The sequence below is a fragment of the Mastigoproctus giganteus genome, chromosome 11 (genome assembly GCF_048544385.1).
Source record: "Mastigoproctus giganteus isolate SK-2022 chromosome 11, ASM4854438v1, whole genome shotgun sequence".
Taxonomy (NCBI): Eukaryota; Metazoa; Arthropoda; class Arachnida; order Uropygi; family Thelyphonidae; genus Mastigoproctus; species Mastigoproctus giganteus.
Window position 1 is genome coordinate 146882462 of NC_143585.1, and position 27954 is coordinate 146910415.

Here is a 27954-nt window from a genome sequence, read left to right on the forward strand (position 1 = left end):
TGCTTTTAATGTTCACAACTCCAGCTGGCTTCCGTTTTCTAGTCACACCGACCCAGCTGGTCGAGATGCTGAGGCTTTTGCAATTACTAATGATCTAGCACAGATTGTTCATTTACCTACAAGAATACCGGACAATCCTAATCATACAGCCTTGATCTTTTTCTCACAAACAACCCTACTAAGTGCACGGTTGAAGTGAGAGGTCCTTTAGGCACTTCAGATCACAACTTGGTGATTGTCTCTTCTCCAATGGAGCCTTTATCTCATGGCTATTCCCAACCTTGTGTTGTTTGGCATTATTAGAAGAATGCAAAATGGGATGACCTGCGAGATTTCTTTTCTTCTTTGCCTTTGTCGGATTACTGTTTCAAAACTTCTGATGTCAATGTTTGCTCAGATCTTGTCAGTGAAATTATTCTTGCAGGAATGGAATCCTTTAAATGGAATCCCACATTCCTCTTTAGAATCTCGTCCTTTATCTAAACCTTGGTTTTCTAATAAATGTGCTAAGGCTGTTCAAGAGAAGAATGTTGCATATTGTAATTGGCTTGTTTCTAATTCTTCAGTTTCATTTTCTGCCTACACCAAAACTCGTAACAATTGTAAAGCAGATATTAATTAGTCCAAACTAGAGTTTGAACAGGCAAAGAATAGAAAACTTGCTTCTTGCCCTAATGGTAGCCGAGCATTCTGGTCCCTTGCCAAAGCTATTGGCTGCAACTTTTGCCCATCTCTCTGCCCCACCTCTGTCCAAACCAGATGGTTCTGTTGTCACTTCAGCCAAGGATAAAAAGCTGACCTGCTAGCATCCCATTTTTCTTCCAACTCGTATATTAATGATCTTTTTAAAACTTCTCCCACCATTCCCAACACACTCCATTTAATGCCTTCTGTGGTCTTCCATCAAAAGGATGTCAGAAGGATTTTGAAGAATCTTGATGCTAAGAAAGCTCTAGGCCCGATGGTATTTCTCCACTTGTTCTCAAAACCTGTGCTCCTGAACTAACTCCTATTCTTTGCTGCCTTTTTTCACTTTCTTATTCCAAAGATGTTTTTCCTTCTGCTTGGAAATTTGCTCATATCCAGCCAGTTCCTAAAAAGGGTGACAAATCCCTCCCATCCATTTATCATCCCATTGCAATTACTTCTACTCTTTCTAAAGTAATGGATAATTCGATTAATTGCCAACTCTTAAATTACCTAGAAACCTTCTGTCTGAACAACGATCGCCAGTATGGATTCCGTCAGTGTGGATACACTGGTGATGTTCTGGCTTATGTTACCCATTTATGGACTAATTTAAGGGAAAGGTTCGGTGAAACATAAGGAGTTGCTCTTGACATCTCAAAGGCTTTCGATCATGTTTTGGCATAAAGGTCCTCTAAACAAGCTTCCATTTTATGGTTTGCCAACTGTTTTTAGTAATTGGTTAACCAGTTTTCTCTCTGATTGCTCACTGAGGGTGATGGTAGATTGCTCTCTGTCTTCTAACTTCTCCACTAATGCCGGTGTCCCCCAAGGTTCTGTTCTTTCCCCCACTCTTTTCCTCCTGTATATTAATGATCTTCTTCCATTGACTGGAAATCCTATCCATAGTTTTGCCAATGATAGCACATTGCATTCCACTTACCAGTTTGAGAAACCTTGCCCTGTTCAATCAGCTTCAACTTCTCGAAAATCTGCTTCCAATTCCTTAAATGCCGATCTTCGGGTAATTCTCCAGTGGTGCAAAGGCAACTTTAGTTGATTTCAACCCTTCTGAAACTCAGTCTTGTCTTATATCTCGCAAAAAGGATTCTTCTGCCTCTATGCTTATCTTTAATGACACTCCGATTTCTATGCAAAATGATATATCTCTTTTGGGGATTACCCTGACTTGTAATCTCTCTTGGCACAAGCACATTACAAATATTGCTTCCTCTGCATCTAAAAAACTGGATTTTCTCTTTCGCTCTCGGCGTTACTTTTCTTCCAAACAGCTGCTCACTCTGTATAAATTGCAAATCCGCCCAGCCATGGAATATTGTTTTCACATCTGGGGTGGTTCCCCCAAAACCTCTCTCAGGCTTCTTGATTCCATTCAGAAGAGGGCAGTTAGGTTAATTAATGATTCATCTCTAACAGAGTCTCTCCACTCGCTATCTCATAGACGTAGTGTATCTGCTGCATGCCTCTTCTACAGATACTTCCACGGGCACTGTTCTTCTGAATTGGCTGCTATAATTCCCGTTCTCTCTTTCAAAACAGTCTGAGCACATGCTGCACATGCCCATTTACTGTCCAACTTCAAACTCACAGAACCAACTTTTCATCTTCCTCATTTATTCATTCAACTGCCATTTTCTGGAACAACTTTCCTTAATACGTATTTCCTGAAAATTACAGTCTACAGAAGTTCAAGTGCAGTGCCAACAAATATCTTCTCAACCTCCAACCCAAGCACGGTACTAAGTGCTATAGGTTCTAATACCTCTCGTGTTTGGGGGTTTACATAAATAAAAAATTTGATACTAGAGAGCTATTAAGTGCTCGATATTTCCTATATTCTATTATATTATGAATCAACAGGGCTTACCTTTATTTTAGATATAGGAAGCTACTTTTCCAACTCTCCTGGTCCAACTCGCTAATAAATCATGGGGAATGCGATATCAATTTTGCAAGACATTGTCATAAAGTTAAATTTTGGAGGTCTAAACTGGCTAATAATTAAGGATCGATTTTTTCTTTTTGGTGCTGTGGTAGGAATTTTGAGTTAAATTTAGGGGTCTAATAATTGGATATGGGGTGGGGGTTATTCTCTACATTCCTTAAGTCAGACTAGAACTTTTCGGGGTGTCATGTTCACAGGAAGAGAGCTACTCACAATTAATTCGAAACTTTTGCCTTATGTTGTAGTGTTTGTTCTTCACACATGCGTATAAGTGACCAATCGTCGGACAATAGGAATGTCCGACGATTGAAGTTGCATGTAGTTTCATCTCTAAGGTTTCTGCAATAAGTAGTTTGTAGTAGTTGTGTTGAATATTTATAATTTTAGTTTCATTAAAGCCGAATGTATGTTGTTCATTTATGGCGTGGAACGACAGTTCTGGTGCATTTGAACGACCTGCCCGCACTGAAGCTTCGTGTTGTTTTGCTCGAAGCTGTGCCACTCCCATGGTGGATCCTACGTAGACAATGTCACAATTTTTGCATGGTATACTGTATACTAGGTCATGCTGTGATTGGAATGTGGTATTTGAAGGTCGATTTCCGAAGAATGTGTATAATTTGTTCATGGGTTTTGCTATGATTTTCATGTCGGTTCCCTTGCATATTTGGTTAAGTTTATTGTACCAGTGCTCGATATATGGAATGGTGATGAAATATATTTTGGTCTTTTCGGATTTTTTTGCAATGTTTGTTGCGAGGTTGTTGTTATTTATTTTATCACGGGCTATTGTTTTGACTTTGTTTATATAGGTTAGTGGGTAACCCCTATTTCAGAATCTTCTAGTTAGTTCATTTATTTCAGTGGTTAGAGAAATCTGGGTGGAAGAATATTTAAAGGCATTTAGAAATTGGTTCAGCATGACCGATTTTTTGTATGGTTGGGGATGATAACTGTGGAAGTGCAGAAGCATCCCTTTATTAGTGGGTTTTCTATATATGCTGAAATTTAGTTTTTGGTCTAATCTGTGTATGGTAAAATTAAGGAAATTTATGGAGTGGGATTCTGCTTCAGTTTCTAATTCAAATTTTAGTCTCTGATGGATGTTATTAAAAACCTGTAGAATATTGTTTATGGTCAAGTGATCTGTGATGATTAGGATGTCATCCAGATATCTTCCGTAATATGTGATCTGTGGTATAAATGGATTAAGGTGGATCTTTTCTAATTTGTCTAAGTATAGTTCGGCAATGAGTCCACTAATGTTTAGGCCCATTGGGAGGCCAAACATCTGTCTGTATATTTTTTCTTGGAATAGAATGTAATTTGCATTTACTAATAGTTTTGTTAGTTCGAATATTTTGTCTTTGGGGAGTCTGGTGTTATTAATTTTTGTGTTATCATCGTTTAAGTAGGCCCAGACTATGTCTGAGGCGTAGGGTACATTTATGTTAGTGTATAGTGAAGTCACATCGAGTGAATATAACTTCATATCCTCCTTGATATGGAGATCTTTGAGGTTCATGAATAAAGCATCGTAGTTTTTTATGTTATATGTTAGGAGTTCTCGGAGTGGTTTTAGAATTGGGTAGATGAACATGGCTAAGGAGGCAAAAGCTGAATTCTTATATGACACGATGGGACGTATTGGGTATCCTGTTTTGTGTAATTTTACTTGGCCGAATAAGGTTGGGATATTGTATGTGCAGGCTTTAATTTGTTTGAGCTGAGCCATAGTGATGTGGTCATCTTTCCTATAGGTGGTGGGCAATTTGTTATATTTGTTAACTAAGCTGTTGAACTCTGATGGTGCAAACTCTTCGTATGTCATTGTGTCTGAGATGATGGTGCATAATTTATTTATATAGTTTCCTTTATTGAGAATAACTACTGTATCGCCTTTGTCGGCCTTTTGAATAATGATATCTCGGTTTTGTCTAAGTGTGTGTAAAGCTTTTGCTTCTTCTCTATGTCGTTTTGATATTGAGGGGATAGCTTGGTTTATGATTCGATTGGTTTGTTGGATTAGTACGTTTTTTTGTCGCAAATCTCTAAGAGCGAACTCGAGGTCAATAATCATTTGTTTCTTGGGGGGGAATCTCGGCGGTAAAGTATAATTTAAACCTTTATTTAATAGGGCTATTTGCTGAGAAGTTAGCGTAACAGATGATAAGTTCTTTACATTATCTGATGGATTATGGTCGTTATGGGATCCAGTGTTTAAATTGGCCCGGAAGTCATTAATATGTGGTAGATTCCTATTGAGGAAGGAGTGGGAATTTTTTTCTGCACTTTTGGTGTTTCGGTATGCACTCTGATTCTCAAAACGATTGTGTGACGAATGGTGACCTCTGTTGTGTGGAAAACCCCTAAGAGCTTGTAATTTTAGGTTATGTCTGTTCTCTAATGTGGTGGATTGGGCGTCGATTTTTATTTGAATGGTTTGCTTTAGAGTATTCCAGTCCATACTGTTTAGGTGTTTTCTAAAAATATTGCAATGTCTTTGAATCTGTTTAAAATATATCTTTTTTAGATTAAATCGAGATTTTAAAGCTAGTTTTATATGTTGCTTGATGTGGTATGAACTAATTTTTGTATTCCTTGGATTTTCAAACCTAGCCGAAATTTAGCAAATTTCGGTATTAAATTTTCGGTATTAAATCAATGAAAAAAAAAATAATAAATTTTTATTAGTTTTGCTTCAGTATGTAATGAATATAATAAACATGAAATCACTGATATACATTTTTCTGAGGATTTTGTGATATTCACTACATGAAAATTCTGCATGGCCAAAGTAGAAAAACAATCGCAGTATGTTGCTTCATGTGCCGAGTTGTATGTTACCACCTGTATGTCATCTCCCAAATGGGGCATTCTAAATTCATTGGGAACTAAAAATCACCATAGACAAGTGTGTGGTATTTCAGTTGATACATAGCCACAACTTATTTAACTGCATCACAATCTCCCCCTTCCCCTGTAGAGTTGTAAAATGTGACCATCTGTGGTGTTTGCACCCCTCCTGTTGAAGGGGGGGGTGGAACATTTTACTGTTACAATGTGCACTATGCATCAGTAACATTTTAGCTAATTTACTGTTTTTGGCTACAAACCTCTACAGGTACTTTTTCATGTTAATCTTCATGTAAGTGAATGGTGAACTTTGAGAAGCTTTTGGATGAAAAAAGCAGTGTTTTTGGACCTGATGCACTGTACTTGTCTGGACACAATTGAGTAACGTAAATGATATCATCTACTCTCTTAGGGTCACTAAGCTTTCACGAAGTGATAAAGAATATAAATGTATAAAAAATGCAGAATATGCAAGTCTAAAGACACTGTTAGGAAGGTAAAAGAAAAAACCCAAAGAGAATCAACTACTAATCTCCAACAAGTGATCACCAGGATTAAATAATTTTCTTTTGGTCGTGTAAGGGGACAGGAGCCGCTGGTTAAGTAAGTTTTATCAATATGAAATTGACAGGTACACATTTTTACTCTATGTGCATATATATGTGCATACTGTACATCTGAAGAAAAAGAACATCTTTGGTGTATTTGCCGAATCCTATTTTTTTTATTTTCATGTTCCAATGTATATCCCACCATACCTATCGAAAACCAAATCAGTTCATTGACTTGGTGTTCGATAGGTATGATGATATTTTGATAGTTTCAAAATTACTTTAAAATTAGATAAACTCACTGAAATTGTAAATTGAGATACTAAGGTCTCCAGAGACTGTTCATACTTCTTAGCATAAATAATTAATTTTCTCTGTAAATAACTAAATATACAAATTTAAATGAGAATCAAGAAGTAATCAATTTTTATAATTGATTTAAACTTTAATATGTATTATATTATTAAATTTAACATTTTATATTATTAAACATTATTATTATACATATCTCCTTTATATTATTTTCTTGTATAGCTGCAGCTACCAGTACACATCTTGTTTTCAATGTACCCGAAACGTCTTATTCCAGTAGTGATGATGAAGATTATTATGATGCCACTGAAGGAACATCAAATACTCTTCAAAGCCCAAAGTGAGAGTTATTGAAATATAAAATTTTACATGAATTGAAAACAATGCCAAATGAGGGTTTGGCCAGCATGTCTACATTCCAATTGATTTTCTGTCTAAAATGCTATAACATCTTTCTGAATTCTATTATATATATGTTTATTTTTTTATATCTTAATAAATAGGAAAGAGGAAGAAAGAAAGAAAATCAGTTATTGAGAAATACAGTTTCACTATTTCTCTATTCCTGTAATTCTGTCATTAATGTAGTAAACATTTTGAGTCCTCCAATAAAAAGCACTCTCTCAATTTCAATTCCTGTGTGATTCTGATATTATATGATACTTTTATATGCTTTGCAGAAAAATAGAAGTGAATTACAATAAATAATAGTTGTGTTATAGTGGCCAGATAGCTGAAGTTAGTAGTTCACTACAATAACTAATAACTGAATTGCAGTGAATAATGGCCGAAGTTGCAGGTTACTTATAGTAAATAAGTAACTTATAGAAAATAAATAAACGTAGCAAGACTAATAATAGTTGCTGTTAGAGATTAATCACAGAAAATGTATAATTTAAAATGAGATTATTGTTAATGACTTTGTTAGATTACTTTCAGTGTTATTCTTCAATATCAGTATCAGCTACAATGATTATTCAATTTGCAGTTATTTTATTACAGGTATGACTGTGTTGGATACAAATGGAGTTTTTCTTATGAAAAGATAGATGGGGCATAGCATTAGCAGAGGCATGTGATGCTAGATAGCAAGCTTATATAGAATCAACAAAAAAAAACCAAAAAACCCTCCCCATTTCACCCATCCATTCACTCCAAATCATTGTCTAGTTCTGCCTTGAACATATTTAAGTTGTCGACCTACACTCCGACACATGGAAGTTTGTTCCAGCTATTAACCACTCGCTGGATAAAAAGCAAATTTCCACACAAATTGTCGAACTACGCTCCGACACATGGAAGTTTGTTCCAGCTATTAACCACTCGCTGGATAAAAAGCAAATTTCCACACATCTGTTCCACAATTGTCTTTCCTCAGTTTGAATTTGTCCTCTCAGGTGAATAATCTGAGGAGCAGGAAGAATCCCATCAGCATTGAGCTTGCTCAAACCATTCAAGGCTTTATACACCCCTGTTAGATCACCTCATAGGTGCCTAGTCTCCAGATGCTGCAATTTGCAGAATATAAGCCTTTCTTGGAAACAGCAACCCTTTCTTCCACTCACTAATCTCGGTGCCCTTCCCTTCACTTTTTCCAGCAATTCTACATCCTTTCTAATATGAGGCCTCCTGACCTATGTGCAGTACTCAAGGTGTCGCCTGACCATTCCCTTTGGTGACTAGGCTAGTGCTCGGGTGTATAGCAAAAGTTCTCCACGACTGGTTGGGTTGCTACTGTTTTCTTGTCTTGTAACATTAATTCTTGATAGATTTATTTATTGACGTTGTAGTTTTTGGCGTAGTTAACTAATCCTCATTTAATAATATTGTTGCGTCTCAGTTAATAATAGTCGGTTGCTTTGAACCGACTATTATAGTTAATGGAAGGCAGAATTTGTAGTAAGAAGCTTGGTAAAGGAGGGGGGAAGGAAGAGAAGATTGGAGCTTTCCCCCACTTCCTTCCAGAGTTCCCACGTTGTACAATACTGATTCTGTAAAGAAGGCTTCTGAGAAATCGTCTAAAGTTAAAAATATTAAAGCAAGTAGTGTTTTAAGTAGTGGAGGTAGTAGTGCAGTGAGTACTGTTAGTGTGAATACTAAAGCTGGGACGTCTGATAATACTGATTCTCATATTCAGGTAGATGGTGTGGAAAACATAGTTAAAGTTGGCTGCATGGTTGAACAGGGGGTGCAGTTAGAAGAAGATGTTGCCGTAACAGATTTCACAAATGATTTGTCAAATGTTAAGATAACTGATTTTCTGGATATTCAGCCTGATAATATGGTTTCTGATGTAGATAGTTTTTATTCGAAATAATTTTTGCTAACATACAGGATCAAAGGCAGAGGTACCCAATGTGTCTACTATTTTTGAGTTTGTAACAAAGTTGAAGAAAAAAGTTATTGACTACATGACTAGTGAAAATAATAAAGTGACTAAAGCTGCAACTAATTTCTTACTTGACGTATGGATTGACATGGAGACTATATCAACAGCATTAGTCATTGACAATGAACATCTTAAAACAAGGGTAGAGGAGATGGAGGTGCGTGCCAGTTTATTAGATGACCTTGTAAGAGGGCAGCCTTTTCTATCTGATGTTGCAGAACAAAAGGGGACTTATGCGGACAAGGTTAGGGCTGGATTCAGCCAGCCTCAAATAGGTGAACAAGTAATATTAAATGATATCTGTATGGTGGATAATAACAGGAAGCTGAGCAAAGTGGCAAGATTAAATAATAAGGTTATTTTCAGGGCTGAGGAGTCCTCAGAACAGTATAAGTGAAGTCAGGAAGTTAAAGAGGTTATTGTTAACACATTAAAGGAAAAGTTTCAAGAAATAAAAATTAGAAATCTAAGAGCTATACGAAATAAAGGAGTCTTAATTGAAACAGATAAGGATTTGGATAAACTCAGTAAGGCAGAGGTATTTTTTCAAAAGGGTATTAATCTGGATAAAGTAAAGTTACAGAACCCTACCATCTTAGTGTATGATGTACCTAAGGAATTAACTGGAGGATAAGAAAAACCTTCAAGATTATGGATATGAGGAGCAAGAGGTCAGAGAGGGCATTGTTTTTAGATTTAGTAACAGTTCCAAGGCAAGGTTTAATAATTGGGTGATTGGGGTAGCTCCTCACATGTTGGAAAATTTGATGTGTAATGACAGTTTGTATTTTGGATATACGTCACACAAATTCAGGCATTTTACAGTTGTGACTAAATGTTTTAAGTGTTTGGGGTATGGCCACTCTATACAACACTGCACACACAAGACTGTGTCGTGTGGTCATTGTGCTCAGGGTGGCCATCTTTTTGTTGATTGCCCAAATAAAAATAAAGATCCATGCTGTGTGAACTGCAAGTGCAGAGGTAGAGCTTATGATCACTCATTAAGGAGTAGTAGTTATCCTGAGTATAAAAAGGCTCTAGAGTTTGCCAGTACGCATAACTATGATGGATAACTGTAGTACTTTTAATGTGAATGGTAGTTTCAACATAAAGATGAAGGTAGTGTGCTTATGTTGGTTCAATTCAACGCCCAAAGATGTCATGCAGTTACTGATGAAATTAGAATGGTGGCCGTGCAAGAAAGTGTTGACATTTTGTGTATGCAGGAGCCGTATGTTGGTTCCTTTGCACATGGACATAAAATTGTTGGTTTTCCTGCTGATGCCAGAGTTATAAGTGTAATTTATGTGAAACCTAAAACAGCAATTGTGGTCTTTAGTAAGTTATTGCAGATAACTGTCCTCTCTGGGCTGTGTTGTCAGAACTCAACATGTGTGAACATTAGTACTCCTGGCTGTCTTTTAATTTAATATCTCTTTATTGTTCTCCAAGTCACGAAATTGTTAATTCTATCCATTATATGGAAACAGTTTTCAGTGAAATTGGTTGTAGTAATTTAATTATTGCATTGGATTCCAATGCAAAGTCTAACTTATGGTTTAGCGGCATGACTGATCAGAGAGGTCGCTTAATGGAGGACTTTATTTTAATGAATAATTTGTGTGTAGTCAATATATCAGGTCAGCCTTATACTTTTAATAATGTTCATGGCAGGTCGAACATTGATTTGACTTTAGTTACTCAGGGGTTATCCAGACGAATCTGTCATTGGCTTGTGAAAACAGACTTTACGAATAGTGATCATAGATCTTTGGTTTTTAATATTAATTTGGCTGATTTAAATACTACTTTAGATTTCGATAATTTCGAATTAACTAGATTTACTAATAAGAAGATTAACTGGTCTAGTTTTGCACGGTCAGTGGCTTTAGATTTTTCAGGAGACAATATGGTTAATTTGAATTTTTTAAATGCTTGTGAGTATGCTGCTTTCGTTCAGTCTTCATTGCTTAGAGCCCTCAGTTGTGCCTCAAGAAGATGAGTTAAGAAGCGAGTTGTTAATTGGTGGAATGCGGAATTATCCAGGTTAAGAAAAGAAGTATTTTTATGTAGGAAGACATATCAGAGGTATAGGCGGTGGGGGCTGAATGAGGCTCAATTTTATCACGCATGTTAATAGGAATAAAAAGAAAATTTATTATAGGGCTATTTATGAGAGTAAATTAAAGGCTTGGAGAAATCTAGTTACTAGTGTGGGCAATACAGATCCTTGGGGATTAATTTATAAACTAAGTATGAATACCGTAATCGTCAATAGTGTTGAAACAACTGATTGGATTACAACAGTACGGGCAATAACATCGGAGTTGTTTCCTCATGAGGAAGAAGGGGGAGAGACAACAGAGCAAGAAGGTATCAAGGACTCTAATGTAACATACCTTGGGTCTGTTGATATTAGCTTATTTACTTTAGAGGAATTCAGAGCCGTTTCTAAGAAAGTTAACATTTCCAGGCTCTGGGGATCGATTTATTAGAGAATATCGCTGTTCTTAAAGTGATTGAGCTTTATCCTAACATCTTGTTAAATTTATATAATAAATGCTTACTTCAAGGTACCTTTCCTGGGATCTGAAAAGTTGGTTTAATCAAGCTGTTAGTTAAGCCGGGTAAAAAACCAAATGACCCAAGAGGGTATAGACCAATTTCCTTATTGGCCAATCTTGGCAAAGTTTTTGAAAGATTGTTATTTTTAAGATTGAACCAAGTCATGGATAAAAATGGTTTGACCTTGCCTTATCAGTATGGTTTCAAGAGAGGACATTCTACGGAGGATGCCATTAATGATCTCATGAATTTCACCAACCAGTGTTAGCCATCTTTATAGATTTTACTGGAGCTTTTGACATGGTGTGGCATGAGAGTATTCTGTCTGCATTAAGGGGTATGCAATGTCCAGACTTATTGTATAGGACGATACAGAGTTATTTGTATGGTAGGAAAATTATACTGAAAGCTAAGCATCTACAGTTTAATAGGAATCTTTCGAGAGGGTGTCCTCAGGGGTCTGTATTGGGCCACTTTTTTGGAACTTAGTACTTAATTTATGGCTAGAACAATCAGTTGAAAATCTGCATAAGATTGCTTATGCAGATGATTTGGTTTTATGTGTTCTGGTAAATCCAGGTCTGTGCTTGAAATAAGAGTGGCTCAGGTATTAGAAAGTCTAGTGTCATGGGCTGATCTGCATAAACTATTGATATCTACAACTAAAACTGTTATGATGCTTCTTAAGGGGAAACTAAATTAGGCGCAACCGCCAAAAGCTTTAATTAAGGGGAGGCAGATTCCCCTAGTATCTGATGTGAAACATCTAGGTATAAGAATTGATGATAGATTATCATTTTTCCCACATTTAAATTACTCACACGAAAAAAGTTAAAAAATTTAGTGCAGCAATAATTCGATTAACTAGGTCAGATTTGGGGTTGAAAAGGAAAGTTTTAAATTTATACTACGAGGCAGTCTTCTTACCCATAGTCTTCTTACCCGTACGGAGCATCAGCATGGTACTTCAGAGTTACTAACGTTAAATTTAAACAGAAATTGTTATCGATTCAGCGCTCAATGCTTTATGTTATTTCTAGTTTGTGCAGAACAGTCTCAATGAATGCTATGCAGGTTTTGGCCGGGCATTTGCCTCTAGACTTGTACATTGTGTATAGGGCCCTTTGTTATTGCTTAAAAAAGGCATAGTTATTTCTTTCTTGAATATTCCATCTGATGTCACTATAGAGATAGCTAAAGCTAAGAAAAATGTTCTAACACAGTTGATTGGTATGTGGCAACAGAGATGGGATCTTAGTGTAACTGGGGAGGTGACTAGATTGTTCATTCCAACAGTTACATTTACTTATGATAGTAACAACAAATGGTTTTTTCCTTCTATGGTAACGTCGTTTATTTTAACTGGCCATGGGTCATTGAATTATAAACTACATTATTTTGGTCTAGTCAGCTCTCCTTTATGCACTTGCGGTCAACCTGAGACTTGGAGTCATTTATTATATGATTGTAGTTTGTATGTTGAACATAGAGAAAGGCTAAAAGTGAAGATTGGTAATTTAGTTAGAGACTGTGAAAGTGATCTTATTGCTAATCAGGATAAATTTCAAGCACTGCAAGAGTTCTGTGTACCTGTTTTTCAACAGAGAAGACATTGGAATAATCTAATGATTACTAATTAAGATTTGGTTATATACATTTTATTTGGTTTTTTTTTTTTTTTTGTTTGTTTATATTATGTATATGTATATAATTTTATTTTATTTATTTATTTTTATATTATTTTTTTATTTTTATTTATTTTATTTTTTTGCTGGCTCTCAGGTGTGGGCAGCCTGGGAGCGGGATTGCTGGCACCCACCGGTATAGCACTACTTCCGGTGGGTGTGGGATTTTTGTGCATGAGGCACTTAAAATAGAAGACCAGACCCAGTACCAAGTGAATATGGGCGACTGTTAGGGTCTCTTTGCCACCGGGAGCGGCTGTGCAGGTGCCAGCTGCTCCCTGGTGGCGAGGAGACCTTCCATACAGAGGTTCTGCACAAAGTCAGAGGTTCTGCATTTTGCAGAGGTTCTGCACAAGGTCAGCTTATCAGGTTGAGTTAGACGGAAGTCTAGGTGCCACCTTAGACATAATAATAATAATAATGACCATTCCCTTATACAAGTGGACATCCATCTCCTTATCCCTGCTAGCAAAATTCCTGTATATCATAGACAAGACACCATGAGCTACTCTTGCAGTCTGTCTTCACTGCTCAGAAAACTTCATAACTGACTGAACCCATCTGCTCAACTTCTCTAGATCCTGTTGCAGTAGTGTACTGTTAGTACTGTCATTAACAACCCTGCCAACCATTGTATTGTCTGCAAACTTGGACATTAATCCTGATATACCTTCATCAATATCATTGATAAATACAGAAAACAACAATGGTCCCAACACTAAACCCTGGGCGATTCCACTAATAACATTAATCCACAAAGAGCAGTGTCCATTGATTACCACTCTGTCTTCTCCCACTCAACTATCCCTTTATCCATATTAGCATCTTGCCCTTAATGCCATACCGCTCCAATTTCTATAGTAGTCTTCCATGTGCAACAGCATCAAAAGCTTTCCTAAAATCCAAGTCTATGGTATCAAAATTATTTTTTGCATCCAGTTCCATCATAGTATCCAATCAAATTTGTTAAGACAAGACTTCCTCTTAACAAATCATGTTGTATCTGAACTATAACTGAAGTCTTGTCTAGATGATCCTGTAATTCATCCATAACCAGTGACTCCATTATTTTCCCTGGAACAGAAGTTGAACTAACAGGTCTGTAATTACTTGTCACCCTTTGAAACCCCCCCCCCCCCTTTTGTGAATTTGGGACACATTTGCACATCTCCAGTCCATGGGGACCTCCCATGAGTCCAACGAAGCTGTCAAAATTATGGTTAAGGGTTTGCTTGCTTCCTCTGCTGCCTCTAATATAACTAGATAAATCCCATCCACCTCATGTGACTTTCTTAAATTTGACTTCAACAATTTCTCTCCACTTTGCTCTCAGTTATTACAAAATCATGTAACTTTCTGCTAGAGTTTGATAAGCTTCTGGCCTCAACTTCCATACAGACATTCCTCGTGTGTGAATGTTGAGGCAAAATGTGTGAATGTTTGCCAGCTGCCTCAGCAGTATCATCAACAATCGAACAGTTGATATCAATTGGACCAATCTGATCAAGCTTCTTCATTCTACAGCTTTCATAAGTAAAAAAGTCTTTGCTCTTTTTCTTTGCATCCTTTGCCAAAGATTTCTCACAATCTGCCTTTGCTTGTCTAACCTCCTTTTTTAACGATTACAGACCGGCTTATATCTAACATACTATATATACACATGCAAGAAAGTAAGCTTATACAGCACCAGCCAAAAAAAAAAAAAAAAAAACTCTTCCCATTTCACCCATCCGATCACTCCAAATGTTTGTCCAGTTCAGTCTTAAATTTATTTAAACTATCAACTTCCACAAGAACAGATGAAAGTCTGTTTCAGCAGTCAACTACCCGCTGGCCAAAGAAAAACTGTCGCACATCTAATCTAGAAATATCTTACCTCAATTTGAATCAGTTGCCCTCAGGTTCTTAATCTGAGCAAGCAAAAGTATCTCATCAGCATTGAGTTTGCTCAAACCATTGAAGGCCTTATACACCTCAATGAGATCACCTTGCAGGGGCCTAGTTTCCAAAAGCAATTTGCAGAACTTAAGGTTTTCTTGGGAAGAGCAACCCATTGTTCCTCTCACCAATGTTGTCGTACTCTTTACTCCTTCTAGCAACTCCACATCCTTCTTAAAATAAGGCCTCCAGATCTGTACGCAGTACTCAAGTTGTGGCCTGACCATTGCCTTATACAAAGAATGAATCATCTTCTTGTACCTGCTAACAAAATTCTTATATATCATTGACAAAACTCCATGATCTGCTGTGGCAGCCTGTCTACACTGCTCAGAGAACTTCATATCTGACTGCACAATCCGCCCCCAGGTCTTTTTCATTCTCCAACTCCATGAGTTTAGTACCACACAGTTGGTACATTTCTCTTGGTTTACTTCTACCCATATGAAGTGTTTTGCATTTGTCAATTTTAAACTTTAGTTTCCACTTCTCAGCCCATCTGCCCGAGTTTTCTAGTTCCTGTTGCAGTAGCATACTATATTTACTGGCATAACAAAGCTGGCAGTCTTTATATCATCTGCCAACTTGGTCATTAAGCCTGATATATCTTCATCCATATCAGTAATAAATACACAAAACAACAGTGGGCTCAGCACTGAACCCTGTGGGATTACACTAATAACGTTAGCCCCTGTAGAGCAGTGTTCATTTAAAACCATTCTCTGCCGTCTCCCACTCAATCATCCTTTTATCCACTGTGGCAACGTTCTCTTAATGACATGCTGCTCCAATTTGTACAGCGGTCTTCCATGTGCAACCAACAGTATCAAAACCCAACAGTATGTTTCCTGAAATCCAAGTATATGATATCAAAATTATTTTTTTGCATCCATTTACTTTGTGACCACATCGTAGTATCCAATTAAATTGGTCACACAAGAGTTCCCCATAACAAACCCATGCTGTGTCATTACTGCAGTCTTGTCTGTGCAATCCTGCATCACTTCTTTAAGCAGTGACTCCATTATTTTCCCCAGAACCAAAGTTAAACTAACAGGTCTATAATTATTCGTCACCCTTTGAACCACATTTGTGAATTGGAGTCACATTTGTACAGCTCCAGTCCATAGGTACCTCCCTGAATCTAAGGATGCTCTCATAATTGTGGTTAAGGGTTTGCTTACTTCCCTCACTGCCAATTATAACTGGACTGATTCCATCTGCTCCAGGTCTTTTTTTTTATGTTTTACTTCAATTTCTCCTCCACTTTGTTCTCATTTATCTCCCTGTTAGAGTATAGTACCATAGAAATTAGAAAATGTGAATTGGAATATCATCGGTTTGGCTGAAACAAGAAGAAGAAATGAATCACTTATAAGTTAATCAAGTGGAAATCTGCTGTACACCAATGGAAACAGTGAAAGGAGTGAAGGTGGAGTTGGCTTTCTGGTCCATAAAGATTTTAAAAACAACATTTTGGAATTCAAAAGTATATCACCAAGGGTGTCAAGATTAATACTCAAGATTTCTAAGAGCTACAAGCTAAAAATTATAATGATTTATGCACCAACATCGAGCCATGATGATGATGAAGACGTTGAAGAAATGTACTCCGAAATTGAGTCTTCTAGATGAGCAGAAAACCCACTACACTATTATTATGGGGAACTTCAAATGCTAAGGTTGGAAAAAGGCAAAACAGCGCAGAAAGAGGAACTATAGGAAATTTTGGAATTGGTGAAAGAAATAAAAGAGGTGAAAGACTTGTGGAATTTGCAGAATCTCAAGGACTGCCAGTAATGCAAATTTTTTTTGAAGAAAAGGGTGAACAGAAAGTGGACATGGAAGAGTCCAAATGGATTAACAACTAATGAAATTGACTTCATCCTCACTAACAGAAGATATATTGTGAATGATGTTACCGTCTTGAATAAGGTAAATGTTGGAAGTGATCACAGAATGGTAAGATGTACACTTGATATAGATGTAGGGAAGGAAAGGAAAAAACTGACTCGAGTAAATAATACAAAGGTCTGTCAGATAACAGAAGAGGAGAAAAAGCAGTATGTACTGGAACTTAAGAACAAGTTTGAGCTTCTGCAGACTGCTCAGGACCAAGATATCGACAAGGAATATTACAAATTTCTGAAAGTGATAAAGCCCAAGAAACCTATAGGGAAAAAGAAATCCAAAGAAGAAAAAATTAGTCAAGAAACACTTGTCATGATGAACCGAAGACGACAAATGAAGAGCAAGAAAAACACTGACAGGGAGAAAATTGAGTATACTGAGTTATGCAAAGCCATTAGAAAGAGACTCAGAGAGGACATAAAAAGATTTAACACAAGAAAAGTAGAACAAGCATTAAGGAAAAACAAAGGATTTAAATCAGCAGCCATGAGCAGTAATACAGAAAGACAAATGATACTGAAACTGAAGAATAGCGATGGTGTACTTATAAACAGCAGAGAAGGCATAATTCAAATAGCAGAAGACTACTATAGAGAATTATACAAGGAGCGAGGGAATGATGCCAGCAGTGGGGAAGATGGATTGCAAAGTAGCAACACATGCGACATACCCAATATTCTTCCTAATGAGGTAGAACATGCATTGAAGAAAATGAAGAATCAGAAAGCCCCGGGGGAAGATGAAGTTACTGTAGAGTTGTTAAAATTGGGAGGAAGAGACATAACACCAAAACTGGCAAGGCTCTTCACAAAGTGCATTAGAAAAGGTGTGACGCATAAGCAGTGGAATAATGCAATCATAGTTTTGCTGCATAAGAAAGGAGATAAATCAGAAATTGGAAATTATAGACCAATTAGCTTGTTATCCCACATCTACAAGTTGTTCACAAGGGGCATTACTAACAGATTGGAAAGAATACTTGATGAGAATCAACCGAAAGCGCAAGCTCGCTTTAGGACAGGATTCTCAACTATGGATCACCTTCACATAACATCACAGCTAATGGAGAAAGCAAATGAATATAAAACACCATTATGCCTGGCATTTGTGAATTATGAAAAGGCATTTGACTCCATACAGCATAAGGCAATGTTTCGGGCACTGGAAAGACAAGGCATAGATACCCCATATATTATGATTTTGAAGAAAATATATGAGAGTGCTACCTCCTTTATTAGACTAGACAAAGACAGTAGGAAATTTAAAATCGAGAAAGGAGTGTGACAAGGAGACACAATAATATCTCCGAAGCTGTTTACTGCTGCCCTTGAGGAAGCCTTCAGAAGATTAGACTGGTCGCAGAAAGGAGTCAATGTGAACGGAGAGTACCTAAACCATTTACGATTTGCAGATGACATTGTGATCATAAGCCACGATCCCAAAGAATTAGAGGAAAGTCTTAATCAGTTATGCACAGTTAGTAAGGATTTTGGACTAAAGATGAATATGGCTAAAATAAAAGTAATGATGAACAAGTATGCCACAGAAAGGGAAATAATGATTGAAGGAGCAGTAATTGAAAAGGTGGAGTCATATACTTATCTGGAGGTGGGAAGGAGCAGCAGTGCGTAGCACACGCTTCTTGATTAGACCGGGTTTCGAGCCCGTCACCACCAAATACGGAGGATGCGGAAAGGTCAGGGAATGACCACCGCACATCCCGGAGCAATATGGCCTTAGTTGCTAATGCACCTAAAAACCAAAACAACAACATATAGTTATCTGGGACAAGTTATTAGCTGTAATAATGATAAATGGCTGGAAGTCAAGAGAAGAATAAATTTTGGATGGATAGCATTCAGGAAATATAGTCACATACTGAAGAGCAATATCCCAGTTTGTCTGAAACGTAAAATAATGACCAATGTATACCCCCCACCATGACTTATGGAAGTGAAACTTGGGCACTCACCAAAAGAATGGAAGAGAAGATGAGAACTACACAGCGAAGAATGGAACAAATTATATTGGGAATCAGACTGTTAGATAAGAAGAGAAACACATGGATTAGGCAGCAAACTCAAGTAAAGGACATTCTTATCAAAACTAAAGAACTAAAATGGTCTTGGGCAGGACACATAGCTCGAAGACATGATGACAGATGGACTAAGAAAATAACAGAATGGTACCCAAGAGGAGCTAGAAGAAAACCTGGAAGACAAAGGTGGTGATGAATAGATGAAATTCATGAGTTTTTGGGTAGTAAATGGATGGCCAGTGCTCAAAACAGAAGGAACTAGAAAGTTGCTGGAGAGGCCTTCATCCTGCAGTGTATTGAAAATGGCTGATGATGATGATGATGACCATAGAATTAGTTTAGTACCCCTGACAGAAGTTTAGTAAACTTCTGTCCTCCCCTTCCTTACAGAATTCCTCATGTGTTAATGTAGATTCAAAATACTCATTCAGTTTGTCAGCTATCTGAGCGGGATCATCAACAGTCGAACCACCAACATCAAGTGGACCAATCTGATTCATCCCCTTCCATCTAGAGTTTACGTAAGGAAAGAAGTTTGTTGTTTTTCTTTGCAACCTTTGCCAAGGATTTTGCATAATCAGCCTTCGCTCGCCTAACTTCCTTTGTGACTTGATTACAGGCTAGCTTATATCTGCCATAGGCTTCTGTGTCACCCGATTATTTGTATGCATCCCACACATTTTTCTTCCCTGTTACCAGCCTCATTAGTTCATCTGACATCCATTTAGGCCTAAACCTTGGAACAGTATTTTTTAGTTGGGACAAAAAGCCTAGTAGCTTCCAAGATTACTTTCTTGAATGCTTCCCATTTAGAATTTTCTAGTGGTAATAGCAGTTGGTCCCATTGGTTTCGAATTCTTAAAATTGTCTGAGACAACTGTAGTCACCTTTACAAAAGCAAAAACTCTTCCCTTTAACATTTGATGGTAGTTGCATCTTTAAGTAAATCCCACATCAGCACACTGTGATCAAAGCCACCTGATCAAAGATAACCTGAGGAATCTTACAAAACATTCACTATACAAGTAAGCAAAGGAAGTAAGCAAACCCTTAGTCATAATTATGAGAGCTTCCTTGGACTCAGGGGAGGTACCCATAGACTGGAAATGTGCAAATGTGACCCCAATTCACAAAGGAGGATCAAAGGCTGACACAAGTAATTATAGACCTGTGAGCTTAACTTCTGTTCCAGGAAAATTAATGGAGGCACTGGTTAAAGAAGCACTGCAGGATCATTTAGACAAGACTTCAGTTATAGCTCGGACACAGCATGGTTTTGTTAAGGGGAAGTCTTGCCTGACCAATTTGATTGGATACTATGATGCAGTCACAAAAGAACTGGATGCAGGGAATAGCTTTGATATTATATACTTGGATCTTAGAAAGGCTTTTGATACTGTTGCACATGGAAGACTGCTACACAAATTGGAGCAGTGTGACATTGGAGGCAAATTGCTGCTATGGATAAAGGGGTGGTTGAGGGGGAGAAGACGGAGAGTGGTAATCAATGGACACTGCTCATCGTGGACTAATGTTATTAGTGGAGTCCCTCAGGGCTCAGTGTTAGGTCCATTATTGTTTTCTGTATTTATAAATGATATGGATGATGGTATATCAAGCTTAATGTCCAAGTTTGCAGACGATACAAAGGTTGGCAGGGTTGTCAAGGACACTACTGACACTATGCTGCTGCAACAGGATCTGGAAAGGTTGAGCAGATGGGCTGAGAGGTGGCAAATGAAGTTTAACATTGACAAATGTAAAGTACTACACATGGGAAATAGCAACCCCAGAGCAACGTATCAACTCTGTGGTACTACACTGACAGTGGTAGAGAATGAAAGGGACTTGGGGGTGGTTGTGCAGGCAGATATGAAGTTCTCTGAGCAGTGCAGACGGGCTGCAAGAGTAGCTCATGGAGTATTGTCAATAATATACAGGAATTTTTCCAGCAGGGATAAGGAGGTGATTATTCCCTTGTATAAGGCAATGATCAGGCCACACCTAGAGTACTGTATACAGGTCTGGAGTCCTCATTTCAAGAAGGATGTAGAGCTGCTGGAACGAGTACAGAGAAGGGCAACAAGATTAGTGAATGGAACAAAGGGGTGCTCTTACGAAGAAAGGCTTAAGTTTTGCAAATTACAGTGTCTGGAGACTAGGCACCAGCGAGGTGATCTGATAGAGGTGTATAAAGCCTTGAATGGTTTGAGCATGCTCAATGCTGATGGGATTCTTCCTCTAGCTCAGAATAATCACCTGAGAGGGCATAAATTCAAACTGAGGAAAGACAGATGTAGGATAGATGTGCGGAAATTTGCCTTTAGCCAGCGGGTGGTTGGTTGGTGGAACAGACTTCCATCCCTCGTAGTGGAGGTTGATAGCCTAAATAAGTTTAAGGCTCAGCTGGACAGGTATTTTGAACGAACAGAGGGGTGAAGTGGAAGTTTTTTTTTTTTTTTTGGCTGATGCTGCATAAGCTTGCTTTCTTGCATCAAATGCCTCTACTAATGCTAATGCTAAAGTGACCAAATACAAAACTACAAAGTTTAGCTACAAAGTAGCCATTAAAGACAAAATATCTGAACAGGGAATTAATCTTAATAAAAAACAAGACTACAAATTAAACATATAAAATGACATCGGCATACTAGGACCAGCACTTGCACACATGTCCATTACATACAGTAAGACAGTAAGATAGCCCAAGATGTCATATATTGAAAGTGTCCCAAGTCACATTTGGGAAGTGTCTATTGAAACTCTGTAGCTTCTGAAGCCTTGAGCACAAAGAGGGGGTGCTGCGGACGTGTCTTCCTGGCAAACGCCAACCAAACGTGTTCCAGATGTTCATATGATTATGCTTAGATGAACACAGATGAAGGAATGCCTTTGTTTTCTGCACATGGACTCTGTGGACTGCGAGCGTGTATTGCAGGTTGGACCTTGTACAGATTTGGATGCCATGTAGATCTGGTGAGACAACCCATTGGCCCACTTCATCACCCAGAATTCTAGACTCCCGTAGTTTCTTGAGGATGGTGGGAGGTGCGGCCGACCAAACTTCTATGGCATAGGAGATCATGCTACTGAAGTATGTTTCGGGGTATTTCCTGATTATTTGTTTATTGTGAGTTCTATAAATCTATTTTCATTCCCAGAAGGTTTGCAAGGCTTGGATTTGTTGTTTAAAAGTGAGATTCATGTCCAGGATTACCCCTAAGAACTTGACACTATCTGTGAGAGTCAGAACCTTTCCTGCTAATTCCGGAAGTAAGGCATCAACGGACGTCATGAGACTTGGAGAAAATATGAGATAGCTTGACCTCTGGGGATTAACTGAAAGACCAAAAAAATTGGCATATTGGCAGAAAGTATTAAGGTTGTTGTTTCAAGTTTCTGAGTAGGTTTGTCTTTCTTGTGGATCAACAGCCTGGTGTTTACCTGGCAAGTAACACACAATATCATCAGCATATGACAAGAAGGCTGGAACTTATCCATAAGTGGAATGAATATTGCAGCGAATAGCAGAGCTAAGAGAGAACCACCTTGTGGGATTCCTGCTTCTGCACTTTTACAGACTGTGCTATTATTACATATGAAGTGAAGCATTCTCCTAAATAAAAGACTTTTGAGGAGCTTGAGTGTATTGCCAGATATTCCGTAGCAACTATTAAGTAATGCAAGGAGGGGTGTGATTTGGACTGAGTCGAATGCAGATTTCATGTCCAGAGAAGTGGTGTGTAGTTCGTCATTGTTATTCAGGCGTGAAGTATTTTCTGCGATAAGGACTGTAGACCGGTTATAGTAGATCTTTTCGGCATGGCATAATGAGAGTGATCTATGCGCAAAGATTGCCAGTGCAGCGTCATTATAGATGCACTTCTTGGGGCATTTCAGGAAGGGAGAGGCGATTGGCTTGAAGTCCGCAGGTGTTTTCGCATGAAGCTTTTTTGGAATTGCCATGACTGTAAATCAACCAGCTTGAAGGCTTCTGTCTCTGTTTGAGTATTTTGTTGTAGATGTGGGTGAGCTCTCTGCTGATGAAATAGGAAACAATTTTGAGACTAAAAGAGGTATTGTGTCAGCTCCTATGGTGGGTTGTTGTTCCTCAGTATCCCCGGAGCAATATGGCCTTAGCAACAAAGGCCATATTGCTCTGGGGATATGCGGTGGTCATTCCCTGACCTTTCCGCACCCTCCGTATTTGGTGGTCACCTATGGTGGGCTTGTCAGGTAGTGAATTTATTATTTTCATTATCTGTTCTTCGGAAATTTCGATGTTGTTGGTAGTTGAAGAAACGTTGAGCGCTTGAGAGATCATAGTGTCTGAAGTATATCCTTGGAAGGATATACTTCAGACACTCTGATCTCTCTTAAAACACAGCATGTGGTCACACCATTCCTGGACATCCAAAGCTATTGGGGTGCAGGTATGCCTTGTTGACCACACACGTTTGCCTCTGGACAGCCGGATGTTTTTGAAAGTGTCAGTAGCTGATTGTTTGATATTCTGGAAATCCATCCTTGCACTTTGGAGAATTTCACATATGACTCTTCTGAAGGCAACTTCTTGTAGGAGGCGTGGGCTGCCTGTTTTTCCTTGAAGGCCTTAGTCAGGAAGTCATTCCACCATGGCTTCGAGTGGGGACTAACTATGTAAGTTTTGGACATTGCAGACCTTGCAATGAATTTATCTTGAAAGCCAGTAGGCAGCCTCATTGATGTTAAGCTCTGCCAGTATGTTCCATGGGTAAAGTTTGAAAAGGGTGGTAACTTTTTCAATGTTGATGTATTTAGGATTGTATACTCTCCTGACACAATTTGTAGCTTGTACTGATAAACGTTACTCCTTAGGTGCCTGCAGTGATATTCTGGCAGCGATCGGATTGTGATCAGATGGTAGAAAGTTATCGGTTATAGTCAGGGTTTCTTTTACGGAACAGTTTGAGAAGATGCACTGTAGGGTGGCATCTCCATCTGAGGGAGGAACATCAATAAGACCAATGCCCATTTCCAACATGTTCAATGACAGTGTATCTAGGAGCGTCTTTGCTGCTGGCAGTTGGCGCTTCTGTAGCAAGGTGGGCAGGAGCAGCAGTGCGTAGCACACACTTCTTGATTAGACTGGGGTTCAAGCCTGTGACCACCAAATACGGAGGATGCGGAAAGGTCAGGGAATGACCACCGCATATCCCCAGAGCAATATGGCCTTAGTTGCTAATGCTCCTAAAAACCAAATAATAACAACAACAGCTGCTGGCTGTGGTAGGTTAAGGTCTCTGAGGATGATGAGCTTTTTTTTGATGATGATTGATTGTGGATAACAGCCATGCCATCAGATTGAGGACACAATCCTCAGTAACCGGTGGAGGGAAATAAATGGCACCCTCCGAGATGGAAATTCCAGACAAACTGTAGATTCCCAGAACTGCTTCTACATCTCCTCCTGGGTTAATGCATGCCTTAATTAGAGAGAGTGTGCTCCTTTGACAGATTGTTACACTGCCACCTTGTCTCTATATTCTGTTAGCAGTCAAGAGTGTGATAATCAAAGTTTTAGGTGAAGGTAGCAATTTCCATCTCATCTCTGAGCCAGGTTTTGATCAGAATTATGAAGTCGTACTCTGCACAGGAAAGTAAATTGAGTAGGCCACCTAGTTTGACACTCCTGATGTTTTGTAGGAAGAATCTGCTATTTACTTCTGCAGAGGGTTGTATCAGGATGAGATTTTTATCTGAAAAGTATCTGCTGGTCCTATAATGCTCCGAAGTCTCATCTGGGTGGTGTCGCGTTCGTGGGCCCTGTTTCTGGATATTCTTGTTGGAATCAGACCAGTCTGCTGTTTGATCATCATCACCCTGTGAGACATCAGTGAATTGCATCCACTCCCAGATATACTTTGAGAGACTCCTAGAGAAGTCAGGTAGCTCTGCTGTTGCAATTGTGCATTGTTGTGGAATGGGGTTCGAGCTTGCTGAGTTCTGAGCCTTCAGTCTTCCATTGTATGGTATCGCCAACAGGCCTTTGGGCCAGTACACTCTTCTGGCAATTTTTTTTTTATTTGATTCAACCTACATTCAAGATGCTCTTTACCATTCATTTTAGATGTGGTGTTTATTTCTTTCCCAATCAACATGTTTGCATATTATCTCTATCTTTTATGTTAAATCAAGAATATGGTAAAAATATCAAAAATATTTGTTTGCAGGAGCTCAAATTTCCACAGATTGTTCACCTCTGTGGCTGCAGTGCCCAATAGAAATAGCATAATTCAGTGTCAGTTTTTAATACAAGAACAGGAATGGCAATCAGCAGTGGTTTATAATTAAAATTGAAAAGACTGAAAAGAGAATGCTGTTTGAAGAACTGAGAAAACTGGAAAAAAAGGCTTGCCTGTTGCAAAGGGGTTTACAAAGCCTAAGAACAGATCAGTGGGTGCCAGTGGGAAGGAAGATTGATGATAGCTTTTGAGAACAGGGGTATTGGAATTTATTCCAAAATTCTCTCAGCTGATTGAAAATTGGAACCAGGAACCACTTTTCTGGAATTAATTATCATGAAAGTGTTATGTGTGGAATTAAGTATCATGAAAGTTAATCAGCAGTATGTGACTTTTAAATCTGAGTTGAATTTAAAGTTTTAAATCGAAAGCAAGGCTGTTTCACAACATTTATCATGTAAATAATAAATAAATTAAAATTTTTCCAAACGTAACACAGACAAGTGGTCTCATTTCATTGTTATAATTCATTATCTATTCTGACTATGGTTCTAAGTAACACAGATTACATCAGCGTTCACATTGCCATCATACTTCCACAAACGTTGCTTAGCTATTACCTGAAGGCATCCTCCACAGTAGCATAGTTGGCATAGAACATCTCTTGTTTGGAAAGACCTTGGTTTGATTCTCCCCAACAACTGGTCAAATATCAAAAATTCTCTTTGATTCAGGACTGTACTTAGCTGATCTTAAGTGGAGTGAGTGGGATTTTCCTCTAAATTTTTGCAGATTTTTCCACATGCATAACATTGATATTGGCCTGTGAGTTCACACTTCTACTAGCTTTTTTAATAATAATTTGAAAGTTGTGTTGCAGTCATGCAATTTATAGTGAAGCTGTACACTGTTCTGGTGATTTTATTTGATTCAACCTACATTCAAGATTCTCTTTACCATTCATTTTAGATGTGTTTATTTCTTTCCCAATCAACATGTTTCCATATTATCTCTATCTTTTGCATATTTCTGTAACTATTGTAATTCTTTTCATTTCAGTAATCAAAAAGGCTTTGAGGATGCAGTTGAAAACTTAGATGAACAACAGAAATATACTCCAACATTACCCGTTTTTTCTAAAGAGACTGCTATGGATTATAATAGTAAGACAATTATTGTTTTCTTTACTTATCTGAGGAGAGTAATATATTAATTTTGTTGTAGGCATACAAATCTTTAAAATTAATGAAAAAGTTATATAGTGTTCATTAATTCAGAAAAGTAGCATTATATGTAAATAATTTTTTTCCATGCTGCTTATAAGCTTCACCACATCATCTAGGTCATATGATTACAGTTCAGAGCATCTGTTTCTTTTTCTCTTAAATGCATAAATTATTTTTAAGCTATTGATATTTTTTGTTCCAAAATTTTTGTAAGAAATTTTCTGCTGTGATTATAGTTCCGTGGTCACAAAGTATTCGATGAACAAGAAGTTTCGAAAACCGATAATGGTTTTTAACTTGCTTTCATTTTTCTATAACACATAGTATTTATGACAGAAGATGGTTAGATGGATGTCATTGCTGCACGTGTAATAAAATTCTTTTTTTTGAATACTGAGATTTGCTTAAATTATGGTTGAAACACGAACTTCAGCAATTCTTAAAAAATCTGCTTGAGCATCATAAGTAAGTAACTTTATTGCTCGGAAGTAGATTTTGTTTCAGAGTCCATGAATTTAAAAACAAATAATTTGGAAGCTGTGCTTCAGCATTATGTAGTAAAGGCAAGGAAATATTAGTATTATATTCGCAGTGGCACATTATGAAGAAAAAGCTAACACAGCATTAGCAAAAAAAAAAAAAAAAAAAAAAATCTACACATCTATCCTGCAACCATTCTTCAGTTTGAATTTTTGCACAATCATGTTTGTAGTCTGAGCAGGAGGATTGAGCATTTTCAATCCATTCAAAGCCACACACACACACACACACACACACACACACACACACACCTCTGAGGTTACCTTGCAGGTGTCTAGTCTCTAGATGCTATAGTTTACAGATCTAAAACCTTTCTTGGTAAGAGTATCCATTTGTTACCCTAACCAGTCTCATCCGTCCCTGCATACGTTCCAATGCACCTTGAGTATTGCACTCAGACCTGTATGCAATACTCAAGATGTTTTCTAGCCATAACCTTATAGAATGGGATAATCACAACTTCATCCCTGCTGGCAAAATTCATGTATACCATTAACAAAACCTGATAAGCTGTCCTGGAAGCCTGTCTCAACTGCTGAGAGAGCTTCATATTTGACTGCATAATTATCCACAGGTCTTTTTCATTCTCTATCCTTGAGTAGAGAATGTTCTGCTCAGTTGTATATTAATCTGGGATTATTGCTTCTCGTTGCAGTACCTTGCATTTGAAATGTTAAACTTGCTCAGAGAACTTCATAACTGATTGTACAATTACCCCAGGTATTTTATTTTCATTTTCCATTTTCATTCTTTTTTATTTTCCTAAGTGTAGTACCACACAGTCAGTACGTTACTCTAGGGTTACTGTTACCATATGCAATACTTTGCATTTGTCAATGGTAAACTTCAGTTGACTAAATTCCAAATAGCAAATGCTTAATGTACGGTACTCACCTTATACAATCTGCAATAGTTATTAGGGTGAATTGATGGGTAAATTTTGGGTTAAATTAAAAGCGAGATAAAAAATAAATAAATTTAATTTAATTTGATGCAATTTAACTCTATAATTATAGAACAATATGAGAAGTTTACAATATGAGAAATTATAGAACTCTATAAT

At 37.8% G+C, this 27954-nt stretch overlaps 1 protein-coding gene across 3 annotated transcripts in view; it reads left to right on the forward strand.

Annotated features, from left to right (window-relative positions):
- The window catches only part of LOC150078504 (oxysterol-binding protein-related protein 9), a 607385-nt gene that overhangs the window by 254597 nt on the left and 324834 nt on the right, over positions 1-27954 (forward strand). For all 3 annotated transcript variants that reach the window (XM_090385178.1, XM_090385176.1, XM_090385177.1), the window contains 2 exons: positions 6595-6712; positions 26185-26288. In XM_090385178.1, coding sequence (XP_090241304.1) covers positions 6595-6712; positions 26185-26288 — 222 coding nt within the window. The remainder of the gene's footprint in view (positions 1-6594; positions 6713-26184; positions 26289-27954) is intronic.